This window comes from Lissotriton vulgaris, chromosome 1_1, assembly GCF_964263255.1.
Source record: "Lissotriton vulgaris chromosome 1_1, aLisVul1.2, whole genome shotgun sequence".
Classification (NCBI taxonomy): Eukaryota; Metazoa; Chordata; class Amphibia; order Caudata; family Salamandridae; genus Lissotriton; species Lissotriton vulgaris.
In genome coordinates this window covers 1133587439-1133614467 of record NC_141685.1, presented here as the reverse complement: position 1 = coordinate 1133614467, position 27029 = coordinate 1133587439, and the positions used below count along the sequence as shown (strand labels likewise).

At 46.6% G+C, this 27029-nt stretch overlaps 1 protein-coding gene across 2 annotated transcripts in view; it reads left to right on the top strand.

Annotated features, from left to right (window-relative positions):
- VAV1 (vav guanine nucleotide exchange factor 1) overlaps positions 1-27029 on the top strand; it is a 606828-nt gene that overhangs the window by 386851 nt on the left and 192948 nt on the right. For both annotated transcript variants that reach the window (XM_086963789.1, XM_086963790.1), the window contains exons 7-10: positions 1658-1726; positions 7657-7760; positions 8760-8859; positions 11596-11691. In XM_086963789.1, the coding sequence (XP_086819915.1) occupies positions 1658-1726; positions 7657-7760; positions 8760-8859; positions 11596-11691 (369 nt within the window). The remainder of the gene's footprint in view (positions 1-1657; positions 1727-7656; positions 7761-8759; positions 8860-11595; positions 11692-27029) is intronic.

Genomic DNA, 27029 nt, shown 5'->3' with positions numbered 1-27029 from the left:
CGTCCACTTCGGCGTCAAGGAGATCGGTAATCTTCAAGCTTGTCCTAAGACTCTCACGGAGAAGGAGTGAATCGTCTTCAATTCAGGAAGTAAAAAAAAGGGGCAGGAACAGGATACTGAATCCCGCCCCTCCAGGACTCCCTGACCTGCCTCATGGTTGCCAAGGCAATATTTCTAAAAATATTGTCGTGCTACCGTAAGGCAGGTCATGGAATCCTCGAGAGGCGGTATCCAGAGCAGACAAATCTGCTAAACAGGAGCTTTTTCGAATGGCAGGCCTCCGTTTCGAGAGGGCTGCCAATGGAAAAAAGGGGCGTGGCTTCACACCATACTGAAATCCCCTCCTCACAATATCTCTTTGCCTGCAGCAGCGCATGCGCTGCAACGCAGGCTTCGAACTAACAAGGAAAAATTGGATAAAAATATGCAGAACTGGGAACAGTAACAACAAAAAGAATGCTATCAATGGATTGGTTGCCAACCGAGCTCCAGAATACACTAGGTAGATTACAAAAAGGAGAAAATGGGCATTGGCCAAGGAGTTGGCAATGAAAAAAGCATGTTAGGAGAAAAATTGAGTAAACGAATAAGCGCTAGTTAGAACAAGAAGAGATAAGAGGTCCACTGCAATAAAAAATAAACATTGACTAAAGTAAAAGATATAGAAAGAAGAGAAGAATACAAGAAAATAAAGATTTGATTGGCAATTTGATGTATGTATAACGAATACAAATACTGCGCTGTTTATATAGTTGTAACATGTTGAGGTAATATATATATATATATATATATATATATATATATATATATATATATATATATATATATATATATATATATATATATATATATATATATATATATATATAACCTTTAGCCAGTGTCTGAAGCCACAGCATTTTTCTAACTCTGATCCCTCTCACCTGTCTTATGCTTTTACAGTCCTGTTCCCCGCCTTTACAAGATCAGTTAGGGAGAATTCTCCAGCTGCAGAGCCTCTTGCATGTATCAGGTCCCCAAGGCAGTTTCCATCCCAGGACGACTTGCCTCTCCTAGGCGCCTCTGAAGCCCTCCCTCAGCTTTATGTTAACTAGCGTGTCTGATATGCCATAGCGTAGAGACACTTCAGCAACTTTAGGTCCTCTAGCCTTCCTCAGATACCTGTGGGAACATAGGGCCTGCCCTTGGCCCTCACACCTGTCTTAGATGTCTCTTGCCATTTTAGGTCGATCTGGCACCCTTGTCACTTTCCCAGATCGCCTAAGGACAGTACAGCAGATCTGGGCCTTCCAGCCTGTGTTAGGCCACTGAGTCAGCTTCCTCACCGTTCACTCTTGCACTTATCTCACATCTAGTAGGCAGCATCCCCAACCTTGCTCCTCTAAGCTTTGGAATGCTTCTGTTAGCTTCCCAAATTGTGGTGTATATCTCATCTAGCCACCCACCGTGTTTACTCTTTGTGCACACAGGCCTGTGTTCATCTCACTGCTCTTGCTACATCACCCCCTTTCCCTTAAGTACTTTCTTGGGAGTCACTAGCTACACTGCTGACCTGCAGTCAGGAGACCCTTTGTTACATTGGGTTGCTATATGCATCAGGTCAGCATCCAGCCGTCGCTGTGGGTTTCCTAACTGACATCTCCTCTCTGTGTTGCAGTATTTTCTGAAGCCGCTCCAGCGATTCTTAAAGATCCAGGACATGGAAAGCATTTTTATCAATGTGGAGGTAGGTGACTGACCTTTCAACTTGTCAGCCCAACTGCAGAGAGTTTTTGGATTAGATTGTAACTGGTGTAGAGAGTGCTGGCTTGTCTCTACGTCCTACATATTGCTTGCTGATTGTGTGGGGGAATAATTTGATACAATGAAATATTATGAGGACAAAATTGAAGAAAGGCACACAATGTTTAAGTGGGAAACAATCTATTTTCTTTAACAGAATATATTATAATCACATAAGGGTGTTCCGAAGAGTGTGCAATGGCAGCGCATTGCTCATGAAGGTGAAATGATAGATTCTATTGATATGTGAGTCCCCACTTCATGCGTGCTTGTGTAGTCTATGGACACATATACAGTCTCAACGTAGCACACAACCATCCATGGGTACATTATCTTATATTATTTATCAACTTAGTTCTATTACAAGATGTGTATTTAAATATACATTTGTCAATAGTTTAGTCTATGATGAAGGCTTACACCTAGCTTTATTAGTGCAGACAAAATATGCCCCTTTTCTCAAAGAATGCCCAATTATTTATAAAGAGCTGCATATGTAACACTACAACAAAAACCAATCATTTTGTGATGTTAACTACTTCTACAGCTAGTATTTACCAATGAAGGTGTTTTAAAATCCATGTATACCGTATCTACGTTGAGTGTATCCAAAACTGGAACTTGTGTGGTTTTACAGTGCATGTGAAAGTCAAGTACTTTTAGTTGTACAATCGGCAGTATTGACTGATACCGATATGTAAGCCTGTCTGGGTTGGTTAAAGACCTATAGCCCCTGCTATAGTGTACATTTAATAAAAGTACAGAAAATCTGTGATGTTTTGTTAAGTTATATTAAGTGGGGTTTTATAAAGTGCACAGCTACTCTGCTGAGTGTCCCGGCGCTGGGTGAGTGAAGACTAACATGAATTGGGGGGGGGGGGGGGGGGGGGGAATACTGGGAAGCATAGTTCTGAAATATTGCTGAAATAGCGATGTCTTAAGAGCCTTCATGATGTGCCTGGAGCTGCTGGCCTCAGGTTTGTAAGTAAGACTAGCTAAACAATTGTATTGCAAAATTCTAAAACGATGTAGAAGTTCAGTCCTGTTTGGGCATTGTTTGTCAAAAACACAAGTTACACAAGGTGATGTGCAGGCACTCCTTTCTTTAAACCTAATCAAATGCTGCGTCTTCCAAGGTCTTTGCAGGGAGCAGCTTGCTGTTTGCCTGCATCTGATGTTGTTTGACACTGCCATCGATATCAAGAGAACAGTGCACTCAGCATGGTGCACCTTTGAAAATGTTTGGCACTTGGATATCTTCAATGAGTAGGTACTAACGTGCACTCTTCTGGTAGGGTTTGAGCAAGTATTCTGTTTAGACCATTTAGTCTCTGATATTTTGGGCCATGGCTACGAAAACCGTACAAGGAAGAAATCCCAACTAATTGAGTCTTGCTGCTCCAGAAGTAAAAAAGAGACTTTTCACTTAGGAAGTTGAAAAACTTCTGGGCTTTGGACCATAAAGGCCAAAGAGACATCTATAAGGTTGTATGATGGACTTACAACCCTGTGATATATCAGCTGTGGCATGTTCCCCTAAACAACAAAGCTTTTCCGTGCACAAACTCTCTTGATAAGGACAATATTGTTTGCAGGTTTTGGGCTCTCACTAAGGCAATATGGGTTGCCTTGACTTGACTGTAGACTCCCATGAAATAATAGTAATGGAATTAGTCATGACTCTCCCAAAGTGACTTTATGAGGAAAGTAACCTGCAGTGCTGTGATCTATAGGAAGGACTTGAACCATCATTTAGATCTTGCAGCCTGGCTGACAAAAGGCTGTTATGGCAATGGTAGTGACTCCATCATAACAGATGCAGGAAGACATCTAATTTAAATCTTTACTCTTCTCCAGGCTATTTCCCCCCAAAATAGCTCCTGCATAGAAAGCGTGTGCTGTTTCAACAGGAAATGATCAATGAGGGCACAGCCACATGCCATGCCAGCATGGCGGACCTGTCATCACTTACGTTACTCCTGGTATCCATCTCTAGGAATAACACATCCAACTCTAATTGGCGAGAAACATGTTGACCTTCCACTTATAAGAGCGCCACAACCTGAGACATAACCTCAGCCTAAGCGCCTTATAATTTTTGTTTTTACTTAGGGTAGGAGACCCTTTGATTAAAGTTGTTGTCGCAGGCACTCCCAACCCTATTTTACCTTCACTCCAGATACTTCATAAACACTTTTATCTACACACAATAGGTCCCTCACCCCCACTTCACCTAACGGCTGTTGGAACAAGATCTCCTTTAAAAGTGCCCCTACTATAGGGAGCCCGTCGGGTACTGCACCGCCGGCCCGAAGAGGAGCAGCCTGATGATGAAGCATGACACCCAACAGGGTCTGTGAGGGCATTATGATCCAAAAAATGGATTCCCAACCTTGAACTACTCTGGTCAGGTTGGTTTATATTCCCTGTATCGGACTCTTACTACAGAGGAACAGCATAACTCTTTTTGTTGAAGACTCTCCTTGGTCCTTTATCCTGGACCTGTCTAAAAGCCCTTTGTCCCCCCTTTGAGTACTGATAGTGGTTATATCAACAATGAAGGATACAGGGTCTCTTGGTTGACACTCTTCAGAGCTATAAGTAAAGTATGCAGAGTGCATTTGTGGTAACACACTGCAAGTGATATTCTCGTCTGATTAGGTGCCCTATCTATCCATGTGGCAGAAATTCTAGTCAAGCTGTCACATAGTAATATACAATATCTGGTAGGGAAAGCACTCCTCATATGGCAACTGAGTGTATTAAGTATAATTCTGGAGTAGCATCTACACCCCACGCAAGAGAGGCAAGTATCTTATCAGTTTAAGGGCGCCATCCAATATCTGTTACCTGAATTCTGAAAAGGTCTCTTGGCCGTGCTATAGAGTTTTGCAAAACTGCTGACTATTCTGGTCCACTTACTTCAAAGACTAGAATCCAGAAGAGGCCATCTAGAAACAAACGTTGCTGAACAAGCTCATGAGCAAGACAAATTGGATGTCAGAGTCCCTGAACTTGAAAGAAGTATCTTCTTTAGATGTGTATTCGAACGAAAGCAGACTCAAAGTGCCACACAGGGCTATCTGGTGCACCTCAAGGAGTTCTTATATGTCTCAGTGGCCTCATATGAGCCTCAGGGCCTCCTGTGCACCTCACTGGCCTTCTACGTGCCTTAATTGCTCTCGTCTGCTTGAGTGGGGGTTTCCTTGCCTCCATTCTCTTTTGTCAAAAGATGTTAGGATCATATAAAGCAGAATGGTGTTTAGGCCTCGAATGTATGTCTGTCAACAATGTGAGCCCTCTACTATAGATCGATCTTTACTTTTGTCTGCACATACTAAGTATACTTATGTAAAAATTACAATCCTCAAAATCACACTTTTTGAATTTATTATATCTTACTCAGTATTTTTCTTTTTCTTAGAAAACTCTTGGACACCGAGTACTGTACACACATTTTATTATTATATCACTTAAAAGTCCTAATCAGCACCAGAATTACTTCATTTAGTGCAAGTAATCCTTCGTGCAAAGTAAAAGAATATCCCATTGCTAGTGCTCATGATGTGCGTAATATTCAGCAAAAAAAATTTGGCGCAAAAAAATTAAAATATTTAACATCATATTATACAATCTATCATAAAAAAAAAACAAATCTATGTCTCACCAGTCCTTTCTGTTTTTGTTTCTTTAGGGGGGAGGATTTGTAGCTTAAGATTTGTAGCTTTTATACTTGTTTAATTATTTTTCCATCCAAACATTATGTAGTATACAGCAATTGTCAGGACCACCGATGTTCTCTTTTTACACGTTTTTTTGAAGAAATAGCTAATTTTCCTTGGGTAATGTGTCTATACGTTTCATACCTCTATGCGTTATGGGTTCTTCTTAGGAAATGGTACTTGTAGCTTTTAGATGCGGTCTTCTCTAATGTGGATGCCTGTCTCAATTGGTAGTTTTTTGTCTCCAGTAAGCCTATTTTTGATTTTGCCACAAGGCATGCATCATCTCTTTAGAATCATCAAACAAAACAAATCCTAGTTCTCATGGCAATATTTATCTATTGGTCTGTAGACATCAATGGAAAAAGAACAGTCACTCCAGGGGATCTCCGTAATGTAGATATAATCCCTATGTCTCAGTCTATTGCCTCTTTAAAAAAAAACAATCTCTCTGCTCTATACATTTAAGACCGCACAAGACTAACAAAAACTTTGAAAGACAAAAAATGTGTGAATAGCGAGAAGGCACCTCACGGGCGCACCACCAATGGGACCCCTGGTTGGTACTCACTAGGATGGCCCTGTTCTCATCATTGGTGCCTTCGAGCATTAACGTAAACGTGTCTCAGACCCAAAGTAAAAGGACAGTGAATGGTGCAATGAACACAACTTATATGTGACAAAAACTTACAACATAAAACACTTAACATACAAGTTACCGTGCAACCAGGACAATAAACTTTATTCACGTTCCTATTTCTGTTGCAAACAGTAAACATATAAACATAAAAGAAGGAGAGTGTGAATACTATCTATCGATTCACACCCTACTTACAGCCGACATGTTTCATTGCCTTGGTTTTTATCAGGCAATTTCCTCAGGGCAACTCAATTTAAATGCCACTGCAAGAGACACTGTATCTCCAATACTGTAATATAAACAGGTATACATGAGGTTACCTGCTGTCCACCTTTATACTCCACATATAGATATTAATGCACTGTCAAACAGCCATGCTGTATTGAGTAATTAAAATCATTACCCTTCAAGTAGTTTTAGGGAGAAAGGACCACGCTCACCTATGGGGGCTGCGTTCCTGTTTTTAAAGTCCTCTTGGCTGGTATGAGAGGCAAAACTACTTGAAGGGTAATGATTTTAATTACTCAATACAGCATGGCTGTTTGAAAGTGCATTAATATCTATATGTGGAGTATAAAGGTGGACAGCAGGTAACCTCATGTATATCTGTTTATGTTACAGCATTGGAGATACAGTGTCTCTTGCAGTGGCATTTAAATTGAGTTGCCCTGAGGAAATTGCCTGATAAAAACTAAGGCAATGAAACATGTCGGCTGTAAGTAGGGTGTGAATCGATAGGTAGTATTCACACTCTCCTTCTTTTATGTTTATGTGTTTACTGTTTGCAACAGAAATAGGAACGTGAATAAAGTTTATTGTCCTGGTTGCACGGTAACTTGTATGTTAAGTGTTTTATGTTGTAAGTTTTTGTCACATATAAGTTGTGTTCACTGCACCATTCACTGTCCTTTTACTTTGGGTCTGAGACACGTTTACGTTAATGCTTGAAGGCACCAATGATGAGAACAGGGCCATCCTGGTGAGTACCAACCAGGGGTCCCATTGGTGGTGCGCCCGTGAGGTGCCTTCTCGCTATTCACACATTTTTTGTCTTTCAAAGTTTTTGTTAGTCTCGTGCTGTCTTAAATGTATAGAGCAGAGAGATTGTTTTTTTTAAAGAGGCAATAGGCTGAGACATAGGGATTATATCTACATTACAGAGATCCCCTGGAGTGACTGTTCTTTTTCCATTGATGCCTACAGACCAATAGATAAATATTGCCATGAGAACTAGGATTTGTTTTGTTTGATGACTTTTGAGTGGAGGGCGTCCTAGTTCTTGTCTTTCCCTCTAGACTCCTATTTTGATGCATCATCTCTTTAGAAACCTTGTTTATATGATTATATTTATTCTCTTGAATCCCTCCGAATCTTCTCCTCTTCAGTACTCTGTTATTAATGCGTTGGGCGTTCTCTCTGGTGCCTGGATTCCATTGATCAGGCACCTTTTAACTGGTTGTGTGCCTCAATTAGTATTCTGAATGGTGACAATGTTTCTGTTTTGTTTTCTAGGACCTGCTAATAGTTCATCGACAATTCTGTGAAGAGGTGAAAATATCTATTGCTTCCAACGGTGCCCATGACTTGTACCAAGTGTTCCTTAAGTACAAGGAAAGGTGAGATTCATATGCAGGTGCAGGTGAGGACACCAGTCACTTCCAACTGGCAACCATTTCCTCACACATTGCCGATGTTTCATCATCCTCGCCCTCATCACGCTGTGCCCCATTTCCACGGATTCACACTTTTCCCTATTTCTTCACTTGGTTTATATTTTTTCACACTCTGTCCTGTTTTCACCCACTTTATTCTTGTTTCCTCTCATGGTGCCCCTAATTGCTCACACTCTACCCTGATGACTAAAAAACTTACAAATTGTATCCCTCTTTGCACCATTGTATTGTAAATGCATTTATATATTTCTTACTACCCCTGAAGAGCTATTGAAGTGCTTTATGGCAAGTACCATACTTCAGAACCCAAGGTTATTGGGTAATCAAGTGGCTATTAGTTATTGTTTGTTATTGGGATTAATGTGTGCTCTTATTGAAACCATTCCATGCATTTACTCTGTTTTCCTTGTGATACATTGACTGTATAGGACTCAGGTGTGATAATTAGTGGGGGCTATATGAACCCATGCAAATGGTTTGTGGGATGAATATACAGACTAAAAGAGATTTGGTATTCTTAGGTTGCAGGAATATTGTTTTAAAGAAGGAGCAGTGTGATCTGTGAAATGGGATGTGGGCAATTTGCAGAAATACAGTAAAAAGGATTCGGGCTTGACAGGCATGTGTGTGTATAGGCTCCAAGGAGATGGTCATTCTTAAGAAAGAAGAGGGAACAATCAGAATTTTAAATCAAGGTCAGCTTTTCACATAGGGTTTTAGGAATATAGTTGTAATGTTGGCTGGTTTACCTTCAGTTTGTAATGATGAATTGGGCTTGGTGGGAGCGCGGCAAGTGTAACAATTCCTTCCCACTCAACTCCCACAAAATGTCTTCTCCTTTCGCTCACAATGCAACCAAACTGCCTTCTTCCTTCATTTCTTTCCACTCCTACACTTAAGATCACCTGTGTCTCAGATTTTGTATTCTCTCTCTTGTCTTAGGTTCCTGATGTACGGCCGATACTGTAGTCAGGTGGAATTTGCCACCAAGCACCTGGATAAGACGGCGAATGAGCGGGAGGACGTGCAGATGAAGCTGGAGGTCAGAGGTCATATAGCTTAGCTGTTGGAGACACCATTTGCTACAAAAGAAATATCTCACTATACCACATCAACTTCTATTAGTTGACTTCAGACTCCGAACCCCATATTTAAATCTTGAAAAATCAAAAAATTGCTAGCCCAGACCCACAGGACTGCTAAGTGAATCAGTATCCTAGAACCCTCCATTCGAGCTGCCTCATGACAGATTTTGTACCATCCTATAGAATTCTCAGAGACCCTCTTGATAAGTTCCTTACAGTGCCCCAATAGTGGCACGTGAGGTCATGCTGTCTTTTCAAGTAAGATTGCCAAGTCATAGTATGAACTTAGACCCTGAGACTGTTGGAATTATCCAGCTTTCAGAAAAGGGCAATTCACCAATGTCCGAGGGGGTAATTAATGCTCTGTTGACTGGTTGGGTTGGCTAGACTAGCCGTGGCAAGACTTCAGATCGAAAGTTTGTGTCTTGTTATTTGGGGTGCTTTTGCACATTTGAGACAATAAGATTTCTTTGGTGTCTGAGTAAGAGGCCACAACCGTTCAGAACATAGTGTTCTATCTTTGGTAGTATTTTATCCCTGAAGCCCAAGCCATTATGGAAGCAGACTAGGTCCACTCAAAATCTCGGAAGTGAATGCATCTTTTAAGAAGCTTTTACACACTTTGTATACATATGAAATAAATACTAACCGCTGTGAAGGATAAGGAGAGTAAGGAGTAAAGGTATAAGGAAAGAGTTTTCCTACCTCTGGTCTTGTGCTAAGGTTTGTGCATGGCGAGAGGTCTACTTTATGTTTCAATCTTTTTACTCTCTTCTAAGCTTTCTTGTGAAGCAAAACATGATGGTAATGTCTCTAAAAATCATCTAGTTGTGCCTTTGTCCCACCTAAGGAATTTTAGGAGTTTAGGGCCTGCAGGCAGGGCTTTAAGTGGGATAAAAAAACTGGGTGGTCTCTCAAAGGGGACAATGTAATTAAGGGTGTGGTTTATAAACACATAATCTAAAAATCTGTGCATAGCATAGTGTGCTACCGACTTGTATTTTGCGGTTTCTCTCATTGCATCCAGATACATGATACAACAAGTAACGTCATACCTACAACAAGTCAGTACTATTTTTAACAGAGTTTTATATAGCGCAAACTTGACCCGAATCGGGTATCAGAGCGCTTTACATAGCACTAGTTTCGCTACATGAGGACACATTCATTTTTGTTAGGCACAAGGAGATTAAGTAATTTGCCCAGAGTCACAGGATGTTCAGCATCATTGCCGAGACTCGAACCCAGTTCCCCAGATTCGAGGTCGACTGCCCCAGCCGTTAGGCCAACTCCTCTCCTCTCCCTCTCCCCTACTATTTGCTTTGTTCAATGGTTGTTAGTTGCATGAGATAAATAAGCAGCAACTACGGCTTGTATATATTATTGAAAAAGCTTCCACTTAAAGCCCTGGTGACGCCATGCCGATGTTGCTCCTCCTGAGTTTCAAACAGAGAAAGGAAATTCGGAGAGAAAATGACTCTTTAAAGGATTTTCCTTCCCCTACCACGCTCACCTGGCATGACGTCATACCGTAACTTCCCCACTAGTGTGAGCACGTTCAGCACACGTGATGTGCCTGCTGTCACTGCAGTCTAGAAAAAACGGACCGCGGTGCCAGGGCACAAAACAGAGCCAGAAAGAGACCCGTTTCGAGGCCCCCTTTAAAAAACTGCCAGTGCTTAGCTCCGGTGAGACCCGGCCCACTTAAAGCCCTGCATGCAAGCACATTGAGGTGGTAAAGAGAAACCACAGCACACCTACTGACTACAGAGCCTGAAAGAAAACTCCAGCTTGAGGCTTTGGTTGATCCTGAAAATGTATTTGTCCAATAAAAGATCTGTCCGTCAATGAATTATAATTCCTCCAGCAACCGTGGTGAAGACAAGCTTCCCGAGGGTAGTACAAGTACACAGTTCAACCCAGTACAGAGTCCTCTGGAACTGGTCAGATACCCACAAAGTTTCAGTAAGATAAAAGCAGGTGTGAGCCCTGGGGAGTGTGCTTAGATAACCTTCAGAAAGAATAATAGTTAATACACAACTTTAGCTGAACAAGTGAAAACTTAAAATCGCTTTACAGGGTTGTGTTTCTTCTTGACTCTGAGAATGTTTTTTTATCGGTAAACAACGCTCATGACGAAAAAAAATTCACGCATGGAATCACATTGCGGTCGTTACAACGACCGCGTTGTGATTCCGCACACCATTACTCTGCAAGTCGGCATAACGACTTGCGGAGGGGGGGGGGGAGGTGTTGGATTTAAAATCCAACACCTTCCCTAGTGTCCACACAGACTGGAGTTGGAATAGTAAATTATACTATTCCAACATCCAGTGCCCTCTCCGCAAGTCGTTGTTCCAACTTGCGGAGTAATGGCATGCCGAATCACAATGCGGTCGTTGTAACTACCACATTATGATTCAATGCGTGAAAAAAGACTGCGGGACAAAGAGATATATTCTACAGCATTAGCATGAGCTGGAGGACACGGGAGTTATAGTGTGCAACAGCTAATCGGTCACATAGGATAATCCATTAAATTTACAGCTGGAAGGGACACGACTGAAGAGTGTGTCAAGCCGTCTAGGTTCATAGAACTCCTTGTGTCTATGTCCATGTTACAGACATGTGTGACTGATGCTTTTACTCTGTTCATTCTACTCAACTGATGTCTGCATATACCCCTTCTACAGGAATGTTCAAAACGAGCAAACAATGGAAGGTTCAGTCTGCGTGACCTGCTAATGGTGCCAATGCAGCGGGTACTGAAGTACCACCTTTTACTACATGTAAGTATTGGACTGCCCCGACTCATGGTATTCACTGTCTCTCCTTGTGCTCTGTCACTCCTATCTCATCTCTCTCGCTTCACTGATACCCACCCATCGTTGTAGATGGGTGCTCTGCCCCTTGCCCCCTACCACCCTTGTGCCCTCACAGACTATCTCAAACACAAGAGTGTTGAATGCTTGTAGAAGTCTCAGCCATTGGCAATTGCTCAGGGCCACATTTGATCATGTTTTGCCCCCTACATCACTCCAGAGACCAGCCATATTCATATTAGACCTAATCCGGTCCAGTAAGAACAGTCCAGCCTGAACAGACAGGCCACGCCTCCTCCATGTGGAAAGCAAGCAAGCCCTGAGTGGTCTTGCCCTGTCATCCCCCTGCTGCCACTGACGCCCTCCAGTCCATGTGTCTATCACTGACATCCTCTCCTCGTGCTCTGTCACTGCCTCCCTGCACTCTCTGGGCCCTTCTATCTCTGCTCTCCGATGATTCCTTGCGGGGGCACGGACGTCTTTGTATCTCTCGGCCATCACTCGCACATTCTCCATCACTGACTTCGTGCCACTTTTGTGCACTCCCCGACACCCCGTCTACGACATCCTTTTCTCGCTGACTTTTCTCGTGGCTGCGCCATCACTGACACTCCCATTCCTATGTAACTCAGTTGTCCTCGTCCCCGTGCCTTCACTAATAAATTCCCACTGCTGATGTCACAGATACCCTATGATCTCTGTGATGTCACTGAAAGCCTCCTATCTTTGTGTCATAATTCACTCCCCCCCCTTACAGTACCATCATCATTTGATCTTTATTTTGACATTTTTTCAGTCATAAAAGATTGCAGTTAAAACATATAGACCAGAGGACATAAAATTAACATTTCATAAAATCAGATTATCAATCAGGATATTCAATCACAATAAACAATCACCCCTGGGTTCCGCTGTGATCAGGGAACATCTTTTGGTCCACATAGCTAGAAGGAACTTTGAGAGTGCATAAACTATATGCGGTGATGTGTCGGTCTTAAAGACTCTCATTGCAACGTAACATTTGTCGAATCCCATGTTCTTACATAAGGTTACCAACCAGTACTTTCTAGCTTTTCTGTAAATGGGGCAAAAAAAGAGCATGTGTAATTCATCCTCCTTAGTCGCACCGCACCCGTGGCAGGAGTTACTCGTGGGAATCGACCACTTGCCTGTGAATGCCCTTAATGGTAGTGTTCCATGCCTCCATTGGATGTATAGCTTCCTAGCTCCTACTGGATAAATGACATTTAAAAACTCCTCTAAAGCATAAGAGTGTTTAAGTGTTAAGAAGGTTGTTGTCAGAGAGCCAGCTTTGGAGTCATGCAACCATATATTCTGTTTATAATCCATGAAGGACTTTGCAAGCATTTTACCTGAGACCCCCCCTGCATGCCCGTTCTGGATCATACCAGAGGTCTGATAGTCCCATTTTCCCCAGTTCCTTTTTCACAAATGCAAGCCAGGGGATTTTTGCTGCACTACCATGGCTCAACACGTCCTTTAATTCAAGCCTGTAGTTGGACAGTTCTGGAGTTATCCATAGCCTGCGCCAAAACCTTAAGGGTTTCAGAGCTAGCTCATCCTGGCTAAAACTCAGTCTTAAGTCCAATCTCAATGGAAGGAGAGGTGTGCTTTGGGGAAGTGCGAGTAACTGTCTCATAAACTTATTCTCCACATTAGGGATTTTGGGCCTACAGGAGTACCCCCAAAAGTTCCCCACCATAAAGAGGCGATGCCCTTGCCTTTACTTTGTAAATCTCCAGTGCAGGGCTCACTGGCTTGAATGTAGATGTATTTGACATTTTGAGAATGCCACCCACTAGTTGGGAGAGTTTAAGTTGGGATTTCACCTGTTGGGGATCCCGGGAGAGGTTTTCGTTGATCGTCACTCCCAGGTATTGAAAAGTCTGTACCCTCTCCAGTCTGACCGAAACCAGGATCGGTGTTGGGTGGGTGAGTGCCGGGGGACTGAAAATCATAAATTTAGTCTTATCAGCATTGATTTCCAGTCCGCGGCAACGGCAAAAATCCGTGAAGCCGTCCAGCACTCGCTGGATCCCCATGGGGGACTTGGAAAGCAGGAGGGTGTCTTCGGCAAACATTATCGCTGGCACCCTCTTGCCTGCCAATCTGGGTGCGTCGTTGTTAGGAACCGCATCCAGGTGCGCTATAACGCCATTCACATAGAGGCAGAACAGGGTTGGTGCCAAGACGCACCCCTGCCTGACCCCCCTGCAAACCGGGAACCGGGACGACAGCACCCCATCCCTCCCACATCTAACCTGTGCATAGTTTTGTACATGCAGCCTCATCAGAACTGCCAATATTGCGTTTGGGACTCCCATATTCAAAAGCACCGCCCACAGTTTACCCCTAGGTACTAGGTCAAACGCAGACCGAAGGTCCACGAAGACCATATAGAGGCTGCCATGCTCCAGTGTTGCCGTCTTCCAGAATAACATTATGAGACGGAAAATCTGGTCCACGGTCGATGTTTTCTTTCTAAATCTGACCTGATAAGGACTGAGGATATCATGTTCCTCAATCCACTCCTGTAAACGGTCCAGGATTAGTCGGGAGAAGATTTTTTGAGGGACGTCAATGAGGCTAATGGGCCTGTAATTGGTTGGAAGCAGAGGAGAGTCCTTCTTAAAGATTGGGATAATCTCTGCTCCCAACCAAGTACCCGGTATCTCCATGCCTCCCAAAATTGCGTTGAAAAGGGCACATGGGTAAGGGGGCCAGATCGCCGATTGATCCCTAAATAAATCACCGGGAAGCCTATCTAGGCCAGGGGTCTTACCCATGGCCAGCTTCCCTATGGCAATATAGACCTCCTCAACTGAGAATTCCTGCTCATCTCGTTCCCCCAGTCTAGGTGTATATACCAGTGGACTTTCTAGACCTGCTGCTACTGCATACAAGGTCTTGAAATGGAGCTCCCAGACCCCCGCCTCTATATTGGGTTCGATTGCGGATCTAGGCTCTCCTGACCCCGTACTGACTATTGCCCAAAATCTGCTTGCATCTCTAGTGTCCAATGAGGAGGAAAGGTTAGACCATTTCTCCATATCCCACTCCTTCCTAGCATGGTTCAGTACTTCTTTGTATTGTGATCTTAGGGAGCAAATTTTTAGTTTGTCTCTCCCATCTTTGAGGGCCCCGATAAGCTCTGATTTGACCTTCCTACATGAGGCGTTGTACCACATAGATACAGGCATCTTACGCCTCCTGTTAGAGCCAGAGGGATTAAAAAATTCTGCTAAACAGGCTACTAGGTCCTGATGCACACACTGCATGTTGTCATTAAAATCTAGTACTGGAGGCTGGGAAATTAAAGAGCCCACCTTCATAAAAAAGGGTACAATTGCGCTATATAGTTTAGGCAGTGCATCTCGTGATACCACCAGTTTCTCCCACTTGACTCTGCGTCTGTTGTTGGTTATGGCCAGCCCTTCAACCACACCCAAGCCAGATTCCTTTCCATTTGCCCTAGGCCATGGGCACACTAACCTCAGGCTCAATGCATTATGATTGCTGTCCACCCTAGGCAATACCTCAACGTCAACATCCTTCGACCATAAGCATGCCTCCACCATAATATAGTCCAGTCTTGATTCGTGGCCCCTCTTATTGAAGGTACACTTTGATGGGGTGTCGGATGGCGTCCGACCATTACAGGCCCTGATGGAGTTATTCAAAGTGTGGGTCGTGATCTGGATGGTCAGAGGGGACCAGGACTTCGGATGTGGAGACTGGCATGGCGGGATTCCCCAGTGTTCGTCCTCGCCCGTCAGGACTCCCTCATTTAAACCGTGGTGTGGCTCGTAGTGACAGTTTAGGTCCCCGGCGACCAAGTAATGTATATCCCTACTAAGGGAGCCGAGGAAAGATGACAACTCTTCAATGGTTTTGGACTCGTTTGCCACACTTGTCGGCCGTGAGTAAACATTCACAATGGCAAGTTTGTAGGGGATTGGCCAGGACAGGAGAACGCACTGAATATCATCAGAGTAGGTCGGGATAATCTCGCCCGAGCAGCCCAACCCAGATTGTAAGGCCCCCTGATGGGCGTCCCTTGCCTCCCCACCTGCAGCAATATTATATGCTGCAAAGCCCACTCTGTGTTGGTCACCCCTAGCCCAGGTTTCTTGGAATACACATATATCACTACCATCCACAAAGGTGCCCCATTCTGGACAAGCTAGTTTATTTGGTAAACCTGCCACGTTCCAAGACAGGATGGACATACACTTTGTGTTCCCCACACTAGACCGTGTACAATCGGGCATGATATTAACTCTCCCCAGGGGATTATCGGCGCTAGTGGTAACTAGGGACAATACTGATGAATGATCCTCGACTGCCCTGCCCAAAACAGGCATGTTACCATCCTAATTCTCCCTATTGGGGAATTCTGGGCTCCTGGCAGCTCGCATTCCTGGTCTCTCTCCACCACAATCAGGCCATCCCCAACAACCTCACCGTGAGTCAGGACCTCATCTTGTGGATCCTGGCTGACCATAGTCAGTCAGTCGACCTGGTCCAGGCCCCTGAACCTGTTATAACATGGGATATGGTTCTGGGCAAGTGGTTGGTGGCCATACCAATTCATCCCTCCCTTCCCCGCTCGATGGTGAGATGCAAGGGACCAACCCTCATCTAGGTTTCTCAGTTGTTTGCTGGGATAGAAGTAGGAGAGAGGTTGGACTTCAATCTTTGCGCCTGCACTAGCTGAGCTCCAATTACATATATGGTCCACAATATGTGGGTCCCTAAAATTGACCAATACACAGTCGCCCGTTAAAGTTTTGGGAGTACGCCCTACCCATCCCACACTTCGGACCATAGATATTTCGGTACTCATGTGTGGAGGAAGTGGTCTATGCACATTAAGCCAATGAATAGCTTTATTTTTCAGAGTTGAATAAGATTCAACATTCGACATACTAATTTCTGGGACGCCTGTTAGAACAATTAGATAGGGACTGACTTCTGGTGGCAAGTCCACTTTGGGCTCAATTCAAGATCTATTACTTGTACCTGTATCTAAAATGGCCTGCCCATCGTGTGAAGTAATGCCAATCTGTGCCCCTCCTGCACTGTTGGACACTATGTGTTGATCAGCCCTAAGTCCCACTCCCAATTTGTTAGGCAATACATTTACTCCCCCCATGGATGCAACGTGATTAAGAGCAACTTGTTGTGTCACAGAAGTGGCAGGATTATCGTGCATCCCAATCCCCCCCCCCCGCTGTGATCGACATGTTCGAGTTGCCCTGATCTAATGCGTTATTGACCAAATTATTTAGGATTCCCACTGTTGCTTGTTCAAAGTTAGATAATTGCCTTTCGATACTGGCAAGTCTCTTTTCCAGTGAACGTAATGTGGTACTCAAAAGTGCAGTGATTTTCGTGCATAAGGAGTCCTCCCATGTCGATAATTCTTTCCTGGATAGGCCTGCGCCTAATGCAGTATCACCACCAGAGCTTCCCAACTGCAAAGGTGAATCAGGTACAACAACTAAGCTTTGCGCCTCAGCATCCTTTGGGCTTGATGGAATTACATTTTTGCTGCGGCTTTTAGCTGATTTAGCTCCTGTCTTTTTTACAATAGGCTGCTTCTTCTTAGGAATTGCACCTGTGCAGTTACCATGAAACTGGCGGGTAATAGGTCTCTCAAGGGTTTTTTTCCAGGGTGAGGGCGTCCATTTGCACTGAAAGGTCCTGTTGGATCGATTTAGTAGGGGGGGGGGTCTGAGCCAGGTCCTGAATGGGTGATTGATTTTGGACAGTAGTTTGAACATTAACCATATGAGCATTATCCATATTTAGATCCCTGGCAACCTCTGGTGTGCGAGCGTTCGCAAAGTGCCCCAAAGAGGATCTTTTGGCCATGGCAAGATCCTGCGACACCCTGCGTTCCATTAGCACAATACCCTGGTCAATCACTGAATTGGCTCTGAATATGAAATCATCCAGTGTTCCTGTGAGTTTTTTATTATGTGCTTTGCTTCTGGACTCCCGTACGGCCATATTACAAATGTGTACTTTAAATTGATTTAGGAATTTGTTCCCTTCACAGAAGGTACTTACAGGTAGCTTGCAGCAGTGATTCCAGGGATGACAAAAGAGGGGTAGCCCGGTCCGGTGTCCACCGGCGCTCAAACGGGCTACAACGTCCCGTGGATATGTGCGTGCCTAAATGGTAGAAAGTGGAGGTGGGAAGAGGACCAGCTGCGGCAGATCAGGAGCCGCACAGCAGGCTGGTCCTCGCAGTCCCGTCAACAGCCAGCAACACAGCCTTGTGCCCAAAGTCGGCAAAAGTCCGGGTAGATTATCGGCAAGTCCAGCCGTCAGCAGTGACACCACAGCACCCTCTTAATTCTCTCCACGAGCGGCACCTCTAATGCCTCCAGACAGAGCTATAATGCCTCCAAACCGACTTTGCAGCTGCTTCACTAAGCCAAGGAGATAAAAAGTTTGTTTTCCCCACCTGGGGAACTTGCACAGTCCGTTCCGCTATCACCCTCTCGATTTTGACTTTTAACAAAAAAATTCCAGCCAACTAGAAGCAGAGGCAATAATTCCTACCGCTTTTGATTTTGCAGATTCTGCGGCGTTATCCAGGCGTTGTCTGGCGCTCCTTAATCGGCCCATGGCGCTCCTCTCCTCCTGCTCCAGCAAACCGCCGCCACAGCTGCTTCAACTCGGGCGAGCATAACAGGAGGACAGAGTGAACCTTCGCTCCGCACTCCGAGCTCCGCTCAATGTTCTGTAACCTTCTCTGCAGGGTGTTCTGCCAGGTGTTCCTCACCCTCAAGTCCCAGCACCTGGATCATCCGCGGGGGTGGGGGGGGGCTCCAAGTGCCTGAAGGAGAGTAGGGTCTGCAATCCTATGATCACCCCAGATGTTTGCTTTTTGCTTCACTGGTTTACGACTTTCCCTGGCTGTGGGCCTGCTAATCAGACCCACAGCCTTGCTGTTCTCTCTCTAAATTGACACGTGTACCTTAGGTGCATTTACCAATTGGTACTGGGCCACCTTATCAGTCCCTGTACCCAGGGCATAGGTGTACCCAGGGCCTACCAGGTGCTGCAGCATGTATTATGCCACCCCTGGCTGGCCATCTAAATCTGACACAACTGGCTGCACGACAGCTGGGGCAAGGTGGTGTAAACACCCTTTGCTTTAGATATAGTATTTGTTGGACCTAGATTACCCAAGCCTACATATGGTAGCTTGGCACAGTAGTGGTCTACAGCTAACTCAAGGCGTTGGCTAAGTACTTACAAGTCTCACCCACAGTAACACAGTGATGAACCACTAAAATAAAGACACAACACCTCTGTTTGGAAAAATACCGTTACCTTTTATAAAAATATTATGTCTCTTTGGATTTAAGTTATACAAGATGCAATATTAGTTTCTTTCAGGAGTCAACATTACACTTTTACTTTAAGAAATTACTTTTCACTCCTCCTGCTGTGGAAAAAGGGCAATAAACCACATTCTTTTGTCAATGGTACAGTAAAGCATAAGGGTAACTCTTTGGTTGGTTAAGAGAATCTCATTAGCTTCACACTCTGTAAGGTTACTTCACATTAACATACAATGACACATTACTCCACCAATAAATCTACTGAAAAGAAGATGCAGACTGATAGTGCAATACGTTTTTACAGGTTCATTAATAGGTACTTTACCCCACAGCTCTTAAGCACTGCTCAACTCAACAGCAAGACCTGAGTGTAGATTTTCACTGTATAACCCACCAGTTATGTGCTAAAAGGGAAGACACAATAATATTAGTAAGGTTCCTCTCCCTCTGATTGACAGGCACACCTAGCTGGTAGAGAATCTACTTCTTCACTTATCACTACTCTGTAGGGGATTTTACCCAGGAACCCTGTGGTTCCCTGCACCACTTCCACCTTTCTTCTCTGAGTCAGATATTGGATAAGTTTTATTCTATGATGTTCAGTTCGCTAACTCGCTTTCCTCGAGTCAGGTTCCCCTGGACAAGTCAGTCACTCGCGTGGGTCGTAGCCCCACTGTCCTGCTTCATTCACCTGGCTCTGCCGCCTCCCGTTCCCACACTACCCGGCTTACTTGTGAGGTTGGGGGCGTGTCGCGGGTGTTTCTTCTACACGCGCTGGAGCCCGGTAACAGACGGGCTGAAGGGGGAAGGCAGGGAAGGCTTTCCCCGGCCCAGGGCTCCCTACTGCGTCGTCCGCTGTGGCGCTTCTGCCTCCTCTGAGGGGATCGTCCTCCTGGAGCTCCGGCGCGGCGCTCCTCAGCTGGCGCGATGACTTTCCTTCCGCTGGCACTACTCGGCGGAGCATGCGCGGAAGCGCTCGTTCCTCTTCCGTCTCGGCGCACCTGCTCCCAGGAAGGACGCTGATCTCCACAGGGACGCTGCTCGGTCTCTTCTGGGCCTGCTCGATCCTAGGCCCCTCCTGCCTCGCAAAAGCGTTCAGTCGCCGGTCATGCGCGGAAGCGCCTACCTCTTCGTGTGACGCGGCCGGTGCCCCCGGGGTCCCGACGCCGATCGGAGCAGCGCCACTGCTTCTCCTCAGGCACTTCTCACTCCGGCTCCACAGGAAGGATGTGCACACACGGCGCCCTCGCTCTTCAGGGCGCTAAGGTGCCACAGACGCCCACCTTCACCACAGCTACTCCACAACACCGGTGAGCACAGCGCTGGGTATTGACAGGCAGGAATACCCCCAATTAAGGGTGTTCTGAGTGGTTTTACTGGGGCTCTGAGATAAAAGGTTCTTCTTCCTCCAGTAACTCGATTTCCTTGTCAGTAGTTATTGTCTTGAGAGAGGGATCGGTCAAAGGTTGAAGGGGGAACAATCCTCTGAAGTAACTGTCAGCCTCAGTGACAAACTAGCTGCTCTCAGTGTGTCCACCTCCTCTCACCACTGCCTCACTCCTCTACTCTGGGGTCAGCACAAAATGGCTGCTGGTCACTGGCCTTATATAGGGTGGCCTGAGTCCTGCAGAAGTCTCTAGTTGATTCCAGAAAGTTCCCTAATGTTACCCTATGGACCTGTCCTCCAGTAGTGTCCGTTATGGCAGTTGGTGGACACCATTTTAGGTCTCTGGAGATCCCTAAGGTTTCAAGGGGGTGACTAGGCCTCACAAGTGATGAGGGAAAAATGGCGTCATCGCCAAGGAACACCTAGCCCCCTGACAGCATTAAAAACTCCTGATGGACACATGTAAAAATAAAAAATAGAAACTCTGGGAGGCTAAGGGGGACAAAAATAAATCATGGTGGTTAGAGTCTTCCCAGAAGCAGACAGGTCTAACAGTATTCCTATATCTAACCCTAAAATAGACACATGTATTCCTATCAGTCACTCCTATGGCAGGCCTTTTCAATCCTGAAGGCAGAGTGCTTGGAATTATGTGAGATGGTGCTCTGGCATGAGCTGAGCGTAGCGCTCAGCTTTGCCCTGCTCTACTTGTGATTACTACGTGAATTGTGTTTAATAGGCATTGCTTAGCCTGATTTGCATATAGCATCTAGGAAAGCTGCGCACTGCTTTCACTTAACTGAGACTGCTATTGTGCCCGTGTCCCAGCGCCAGCTCGCATTTCCCGGTCCTGTTGTTGTTTATCTCCCCGTCCCCGTCCATTTTGTTGTGCCTGCAACCCGCCCCTCCCCCTTCGCTCCCGCCTCCCAGATCCCCCTCCCACGCTCCGCCCCCTCCATTATCCATTAATGCTTGATGTCCCAACGCGCAGCGTCCACGCGCGACGGCTGTGCCGAAGGTGCGCCAAAGGTAAGCCCGTCTACGCCCGGACCGCGCCCAGCGCCAGACCCCCTGGCCCCCGTCTCACCCACCCCACCCGCATTACTTACAATGCCACCACCCTCCTAGCCCTTAACCCCGGCCGTTCCCCCAACTGCGTCCAAGCCGCTCCTGGACACACCCATGGACCCTTTTCCTGCAACTCCTGCAAGTTCGACGGCACCAAGAACAACTCCTCATCTACGAACACACAACAGATATCCGACCCCAACCACCTACATTGCATCCTGCTCAACACCCGCTCGGTCCACAGGCACGCCATCGACCTCTGGAATCTACTAGACACCATCTCCCCGGACGTCGCCTTCCTAACAGAAACATGGATGAACGCCACATCAGCCCCAGACATCACCATTGCCATCCCGGAAGGATATAAGATCATTCGCAAGGACCGTACCGGCCACACAGGAGGAGGCATCGCTATCGTCCATAAGAAATCCATCCGCATGTCAACCAGCTCAGACGTCAATCTCGCCAACAGCGAACACCTTCACTTCCAGATCCACATCGACCCCAAGACCACACTCAGAGGCACCCTCCTTTACAGGCCACCAGGACCCCGCGCACAATTTAGTGAAGACATCACGGACTTCATCACTCCACACGCGCTCCCATCCGAGGATTACATCCTTTTGGGAGACCTCAACTTTCACCTTGAAAAGAACAACGACCGCAACACCACCACCCTGTTGGACAACCTCGCCAACCTCGGACTTAAACAACTTGTCACTACCCCCACCCACATCGCAGGTCACACACTCGACCCTATCTTCACCTCCAGCAAACATGTCTCCTTCAGCCACACCACAGCTCTCCTTTGGACTGACCACAGCTGCGTTCACTTTACCTACAACAAGCCCACATCCAACAACCACCCCCAACCCTCTCTGCAAAGAAACTGGAACAAAATCACCATCGACCAGATCTCCTCATCGCTTCTTCAAAACCCCCCAACCCACTCCTCAAACCCCGACCAAGCAGCCACCAACCTCACCCAATGGTTATCCAACAGCGCCGACATCCTAGCACCACTGAAAAAACGTCAAATCAAACTAGGCAGCAAAAAGGCCTCCTGGTTCAACGATGATCTTAAGAAATCCAAGAAACTCTGTCGCTCCCTTGAGAAGGCCTGGAAAAAAGACCCAACGACCAGCACCAAGGACGCCTTCAAAAACGCCACCCGCATACACCACCAACTGATCCGAAATGCCAAGAAAGCCGCTTTCAAGGACCGACTAGATAACAACGCCCACAACAGCAAGGAATTATTCAACATCGTCAAGGAATTTACCAACCCCTCAGCCAACTCCAACGACATCGCCCCCTCTCAAGCCCTCTGCGACTCCCTAGCCTCATTCTTTCACAACAAAATTGCAGACATCCACAACAGCTTCGACAACCGGCCCGAAAACCAACCCACCCAACCCCCTGCAGGACCCCCACCCCCCCTGAACATCCTCAATAACTGGAAGTCAATCTCCACTGAGGACACCATCCGTCTGATGAACTCTATCCACTCAGGATCCCCCACAGACCCATGCCCTCACCACATCTTTAACAAAGCAGACTCCATTATAGCACCGCACCTCCGAGACGTCATCAACTGCTCCCTCAACTCCGCAACCTTCCCGGAAAGCTGGAAACATGCCGAACTCAGCGCCCTCCTGAAGAAACCCACAGCTGACCCCACCGAACTCAAAAACTACCGCCCTATCTCACTCCTTCCATTCCTGGCCAAAGTCATCGAGAAAGCGGTCAACAACCAGCTCGCCGCATTCCTCGAAACCAACAAATCCCTCGACTCCTCACAATCCGGCTTCCGAGCCAAGCACAGCACTGAAACCGCCCTCATCGCAGCAACAGACGACATTCGAACTCTACTGGACATTGGAGACACAGTCGCCCTCATCCTCCTCGACCTCTCCGCAGCCTTCGACACGGTCTGTCATAGCACCCTTTTACAACGCCTCAGAAATGTCGGAATCCAAGGAAAAGCACTGGAATGGATCACCTCGTTCCTCACCGGAAGAACCCAGAGAGTCCGCCTTCCACCATTCAAGTCAGAGGCCACTGAAGTCATCTGTGGCGTACCACAAGGATCTTCACTCAGCCCCACCCTCTTCAACGTATACATGAGCCCCCTCGCGGTCATCGCACGCCAACACAACCTCAACATCATCTCCTACGCCGACGACACTCAACTGATCCTCTCACTCACCAAAGACCCGAACACTGCCAAAACCAACCTGCATGAAGGAATGAAAGAAGTAGCCGAATGGATGAAGCACAGCCGTCTGAAACTGAACTCAGACAAAACAGAAGTCCTCATCCTAGGCACCTCCCCCTCCGCCTGGGATGACTCTTGGTGGCCAGAGGCCCTTGGAAAAGCACCCATCCCGACGGACCACGCACGGAACCTGGGCATCATCCTGGATTCCTCACTCTCGATGAACAGGCAAGTCAACGCCGTTTCTTCATCTTGCTTCAACATTCTTCGCATGCTCAAAAAAACATTTCGCTGGATCCCCACCGAAACTAGAAAAACAGTCACCCACGCTCTGGTCACGAGCCGACTGGACTACGGAAACACCCTTTACGCCGGTACCACCACTAAACTCCAGAAAAAACTCCAACGCATTCAGAACGCTTCAGCCAGGCTCGTATTAGACATCCCGCGTAGAGAACACATCTCTGGTCACCTGAAAAACCTCCACTGGCTCCCCGTCAATAAGAGGATTACTTTCCGGCTCCTAACCCACGCACACAAAGCACTCTACAAAATCGGACCCGAATGCCTCAACACACGACTGTCCTTCTACACCCCCTCCCGCCAGCTACGATCCTCCAGCCAAGCCCTTGCCACTGTACCTCGCATCAACAAAAACACCATGGGAGGTAGATCCTTCTCCTACCTGGCAGCTAAAACCTGGAACTCACTTCCCACTCACCTTCGCCTTACTCAGAACCACCTAGCATTCAGAAAGCAACTTAAAACGTGGATATTTGACAAGTAATTCCCCACCCTTCTGCAAGCGCCTTGAGACCCTCTGGGTATGTAGCGCGCTATATAAATTATTGAATTGAATTGAATTGAATTGTTTGCAGCTTGCGGAACCAAGTCCTAATAGCTGTTCCATGATAACGCGTACCATATACTCTTAAGTGCATTATAATCCTCGCGGTTATTTGCTATCTTTGGTATCGCTTTATCAAAACATGTCGAGTAAGGTGTCATACAAATTGGAATACTAACCCCTCGCCAATTCTGGCGACGGGGTTAGCATTCCACCCTTCTAGAGGGACACGACATGTATGTAACTGTGAACCCCGGTTAAAGCTAACTCGAGCCTCAGCATCACAAAATGGATGCTGCCACCACAGACACAAGTCTGACCTCCTGCTGCTGGGAGTCCTTCCAGCGAGGAGAGCTTGGACAAAGGGTTTCCTGTCAGGGGCAGTGCTAGCACCATCCCAGACAGGGTTTTGTGTATCCCAGGTAGGCAGGGCTGAGAGGAAGGTGACTGCAAGTGGCACCCCGGTGCTCACTGTGCATATGCCGGCTTGAACCAGTTCCAGGGGCACACCAGCCCCTGAGCTGGGGAAAGTCCAGACAAGGGAGAGGGGTGTAACCACCCCCCTCTGGTCCCACCCATGGGCAGGACCTAGTCGCGTGCCAGCCCCTTTCTTTAGTATAAAGGTAGGAGCGGGCCCCCTTCCCAAATTAGATAATTCTGAATCTTGACTACTTTCCACAAAAGAACTCTTGAACACTTCTGAAGACTCTCCCTTATGGCTAAGGAGTAGCCACCCTGCACCAGCGGGCACCATCTAAGCGCATGCGGTTTGCTGCACGTCCATCCTCCGGATCAAGACTGCCCAGCTCGACGAGACCCGGATTCCCTGGCATCTCTTACCTCTACCTAGATCATCAGCCCAGCTGAGATTCGTGGGTGTGACGAGACCTGAAGGGACCGGCCATCTTCAAGACTGCACGACGCTTATCCAGCACGACCGCCGAGGGATCCTTGAGTGAGTGCTTTGGGGTTTGAGAAGCCCTAACCCTGAGCAGCTCCAGCACCGAAGTCCAACCCCCCAGCATCCACGAGATCTGCGTGGGGCCCTTCTGCTCTTTGCTGCTCACCACGTTGTCCGGCCACTTGCCTGCTGGCTTGTAGCCCTCCTGACGATGAACCACGACACTTCCATCGCTGGTCTGGTTGCTCCAGACTGGCCCTTGCTCCCCTCCAAAAGAGGAGCACCCCGGACCCTCCTGGTCCACTCCAGACGCCATTTTGAGTCCACCGTGTGGGCTTGCCTTTGCCAAGGTTTGTTGCCCCAATCCTGGGTCCAGCATCGCCGACAGCAGATACCTTCGTGGGACAACTCGCACCTCCATCCTGGTCGCCGACAACGCCTCCTGGTCCGAGAGACTGCAGAGCCCAGCATCGCCCACTCACCTGGTCGAGGTGACTTCATCCGGCGCCATCCTGGTGCCCACCTAATCACTGGCTAGTGATTAAGAACTGAGTCCCCTCTGCTTTCAGGTCGTCTCCATCACCGATCCAGGCTTGGATCACATCGAACTTCATCACTGGTCGCCTGCCAGCAACTTCTTCTTTCAGGCTCCATAGGCTGTAACGAGGATTCCCGACGTCTTTTGAACCCTATGCAGCCGCAGCCCCTGGGCTAGGTAACCTGAGCATTTCGGTGCTCCAACATAGGTTCACTATCTAAGTATCCAGATCCTTTTTCGTTTTCAGCCTAACTAGTCGGATTCGTCCGATAACTGTAACTTTACGAAATCTAGCATCCATTGACTTTGTCCCGCATCCCGCGTGAGAGTGCACACTCTGCACCCGATCTCCCTAGGCCTCCTGCTCCTAACCTGAAGGTTCAGTAGTGTAGTCCTAGCGATCCTGAAGCCTCTGGATCTTATTACTCACCTGCTAGTATTTCGCATTCCACTTTTGTAGTATATGGTTTTTCGTGCCCCTCGGGCATTTGTGTAAATTGTGCAACTTAAAGTATTTTCTTAAGAGTTTTGTTATGTGCTTAGCTCCCTGACTCATAAAGAGTTCAGGGTAGACTTTTTATAAATAAATATCCTTTTATTTTCATAACAACTTGTGTGGTGTCCTTTCACTTGGTGTTCAAGGGGTATATGTGATGGTATAACAGCTGTCTTAACACACCCTCTAGAGTTTAGCCTAAAGACTGCTCTTGTCCATGCTACTAGGATAGCTGGTCTATAAGGTTGACTTACAACCAATCATCAATAAGGGTTGTTTGGTATGATACAAAGTGATCACTAGAATAGTGAGCACTATATATCAGGCCAACTTCTCACATTGGTGAGCAGCGGTTGGGATTTGAGCTTGCTGTTGTTTTACCACACGTATCCTAAGAATATCATTTGAAAGATCACATAAGTACCAAGGTACATATAACTTAGCTTAGAATACTCTGAGTTCTACTGA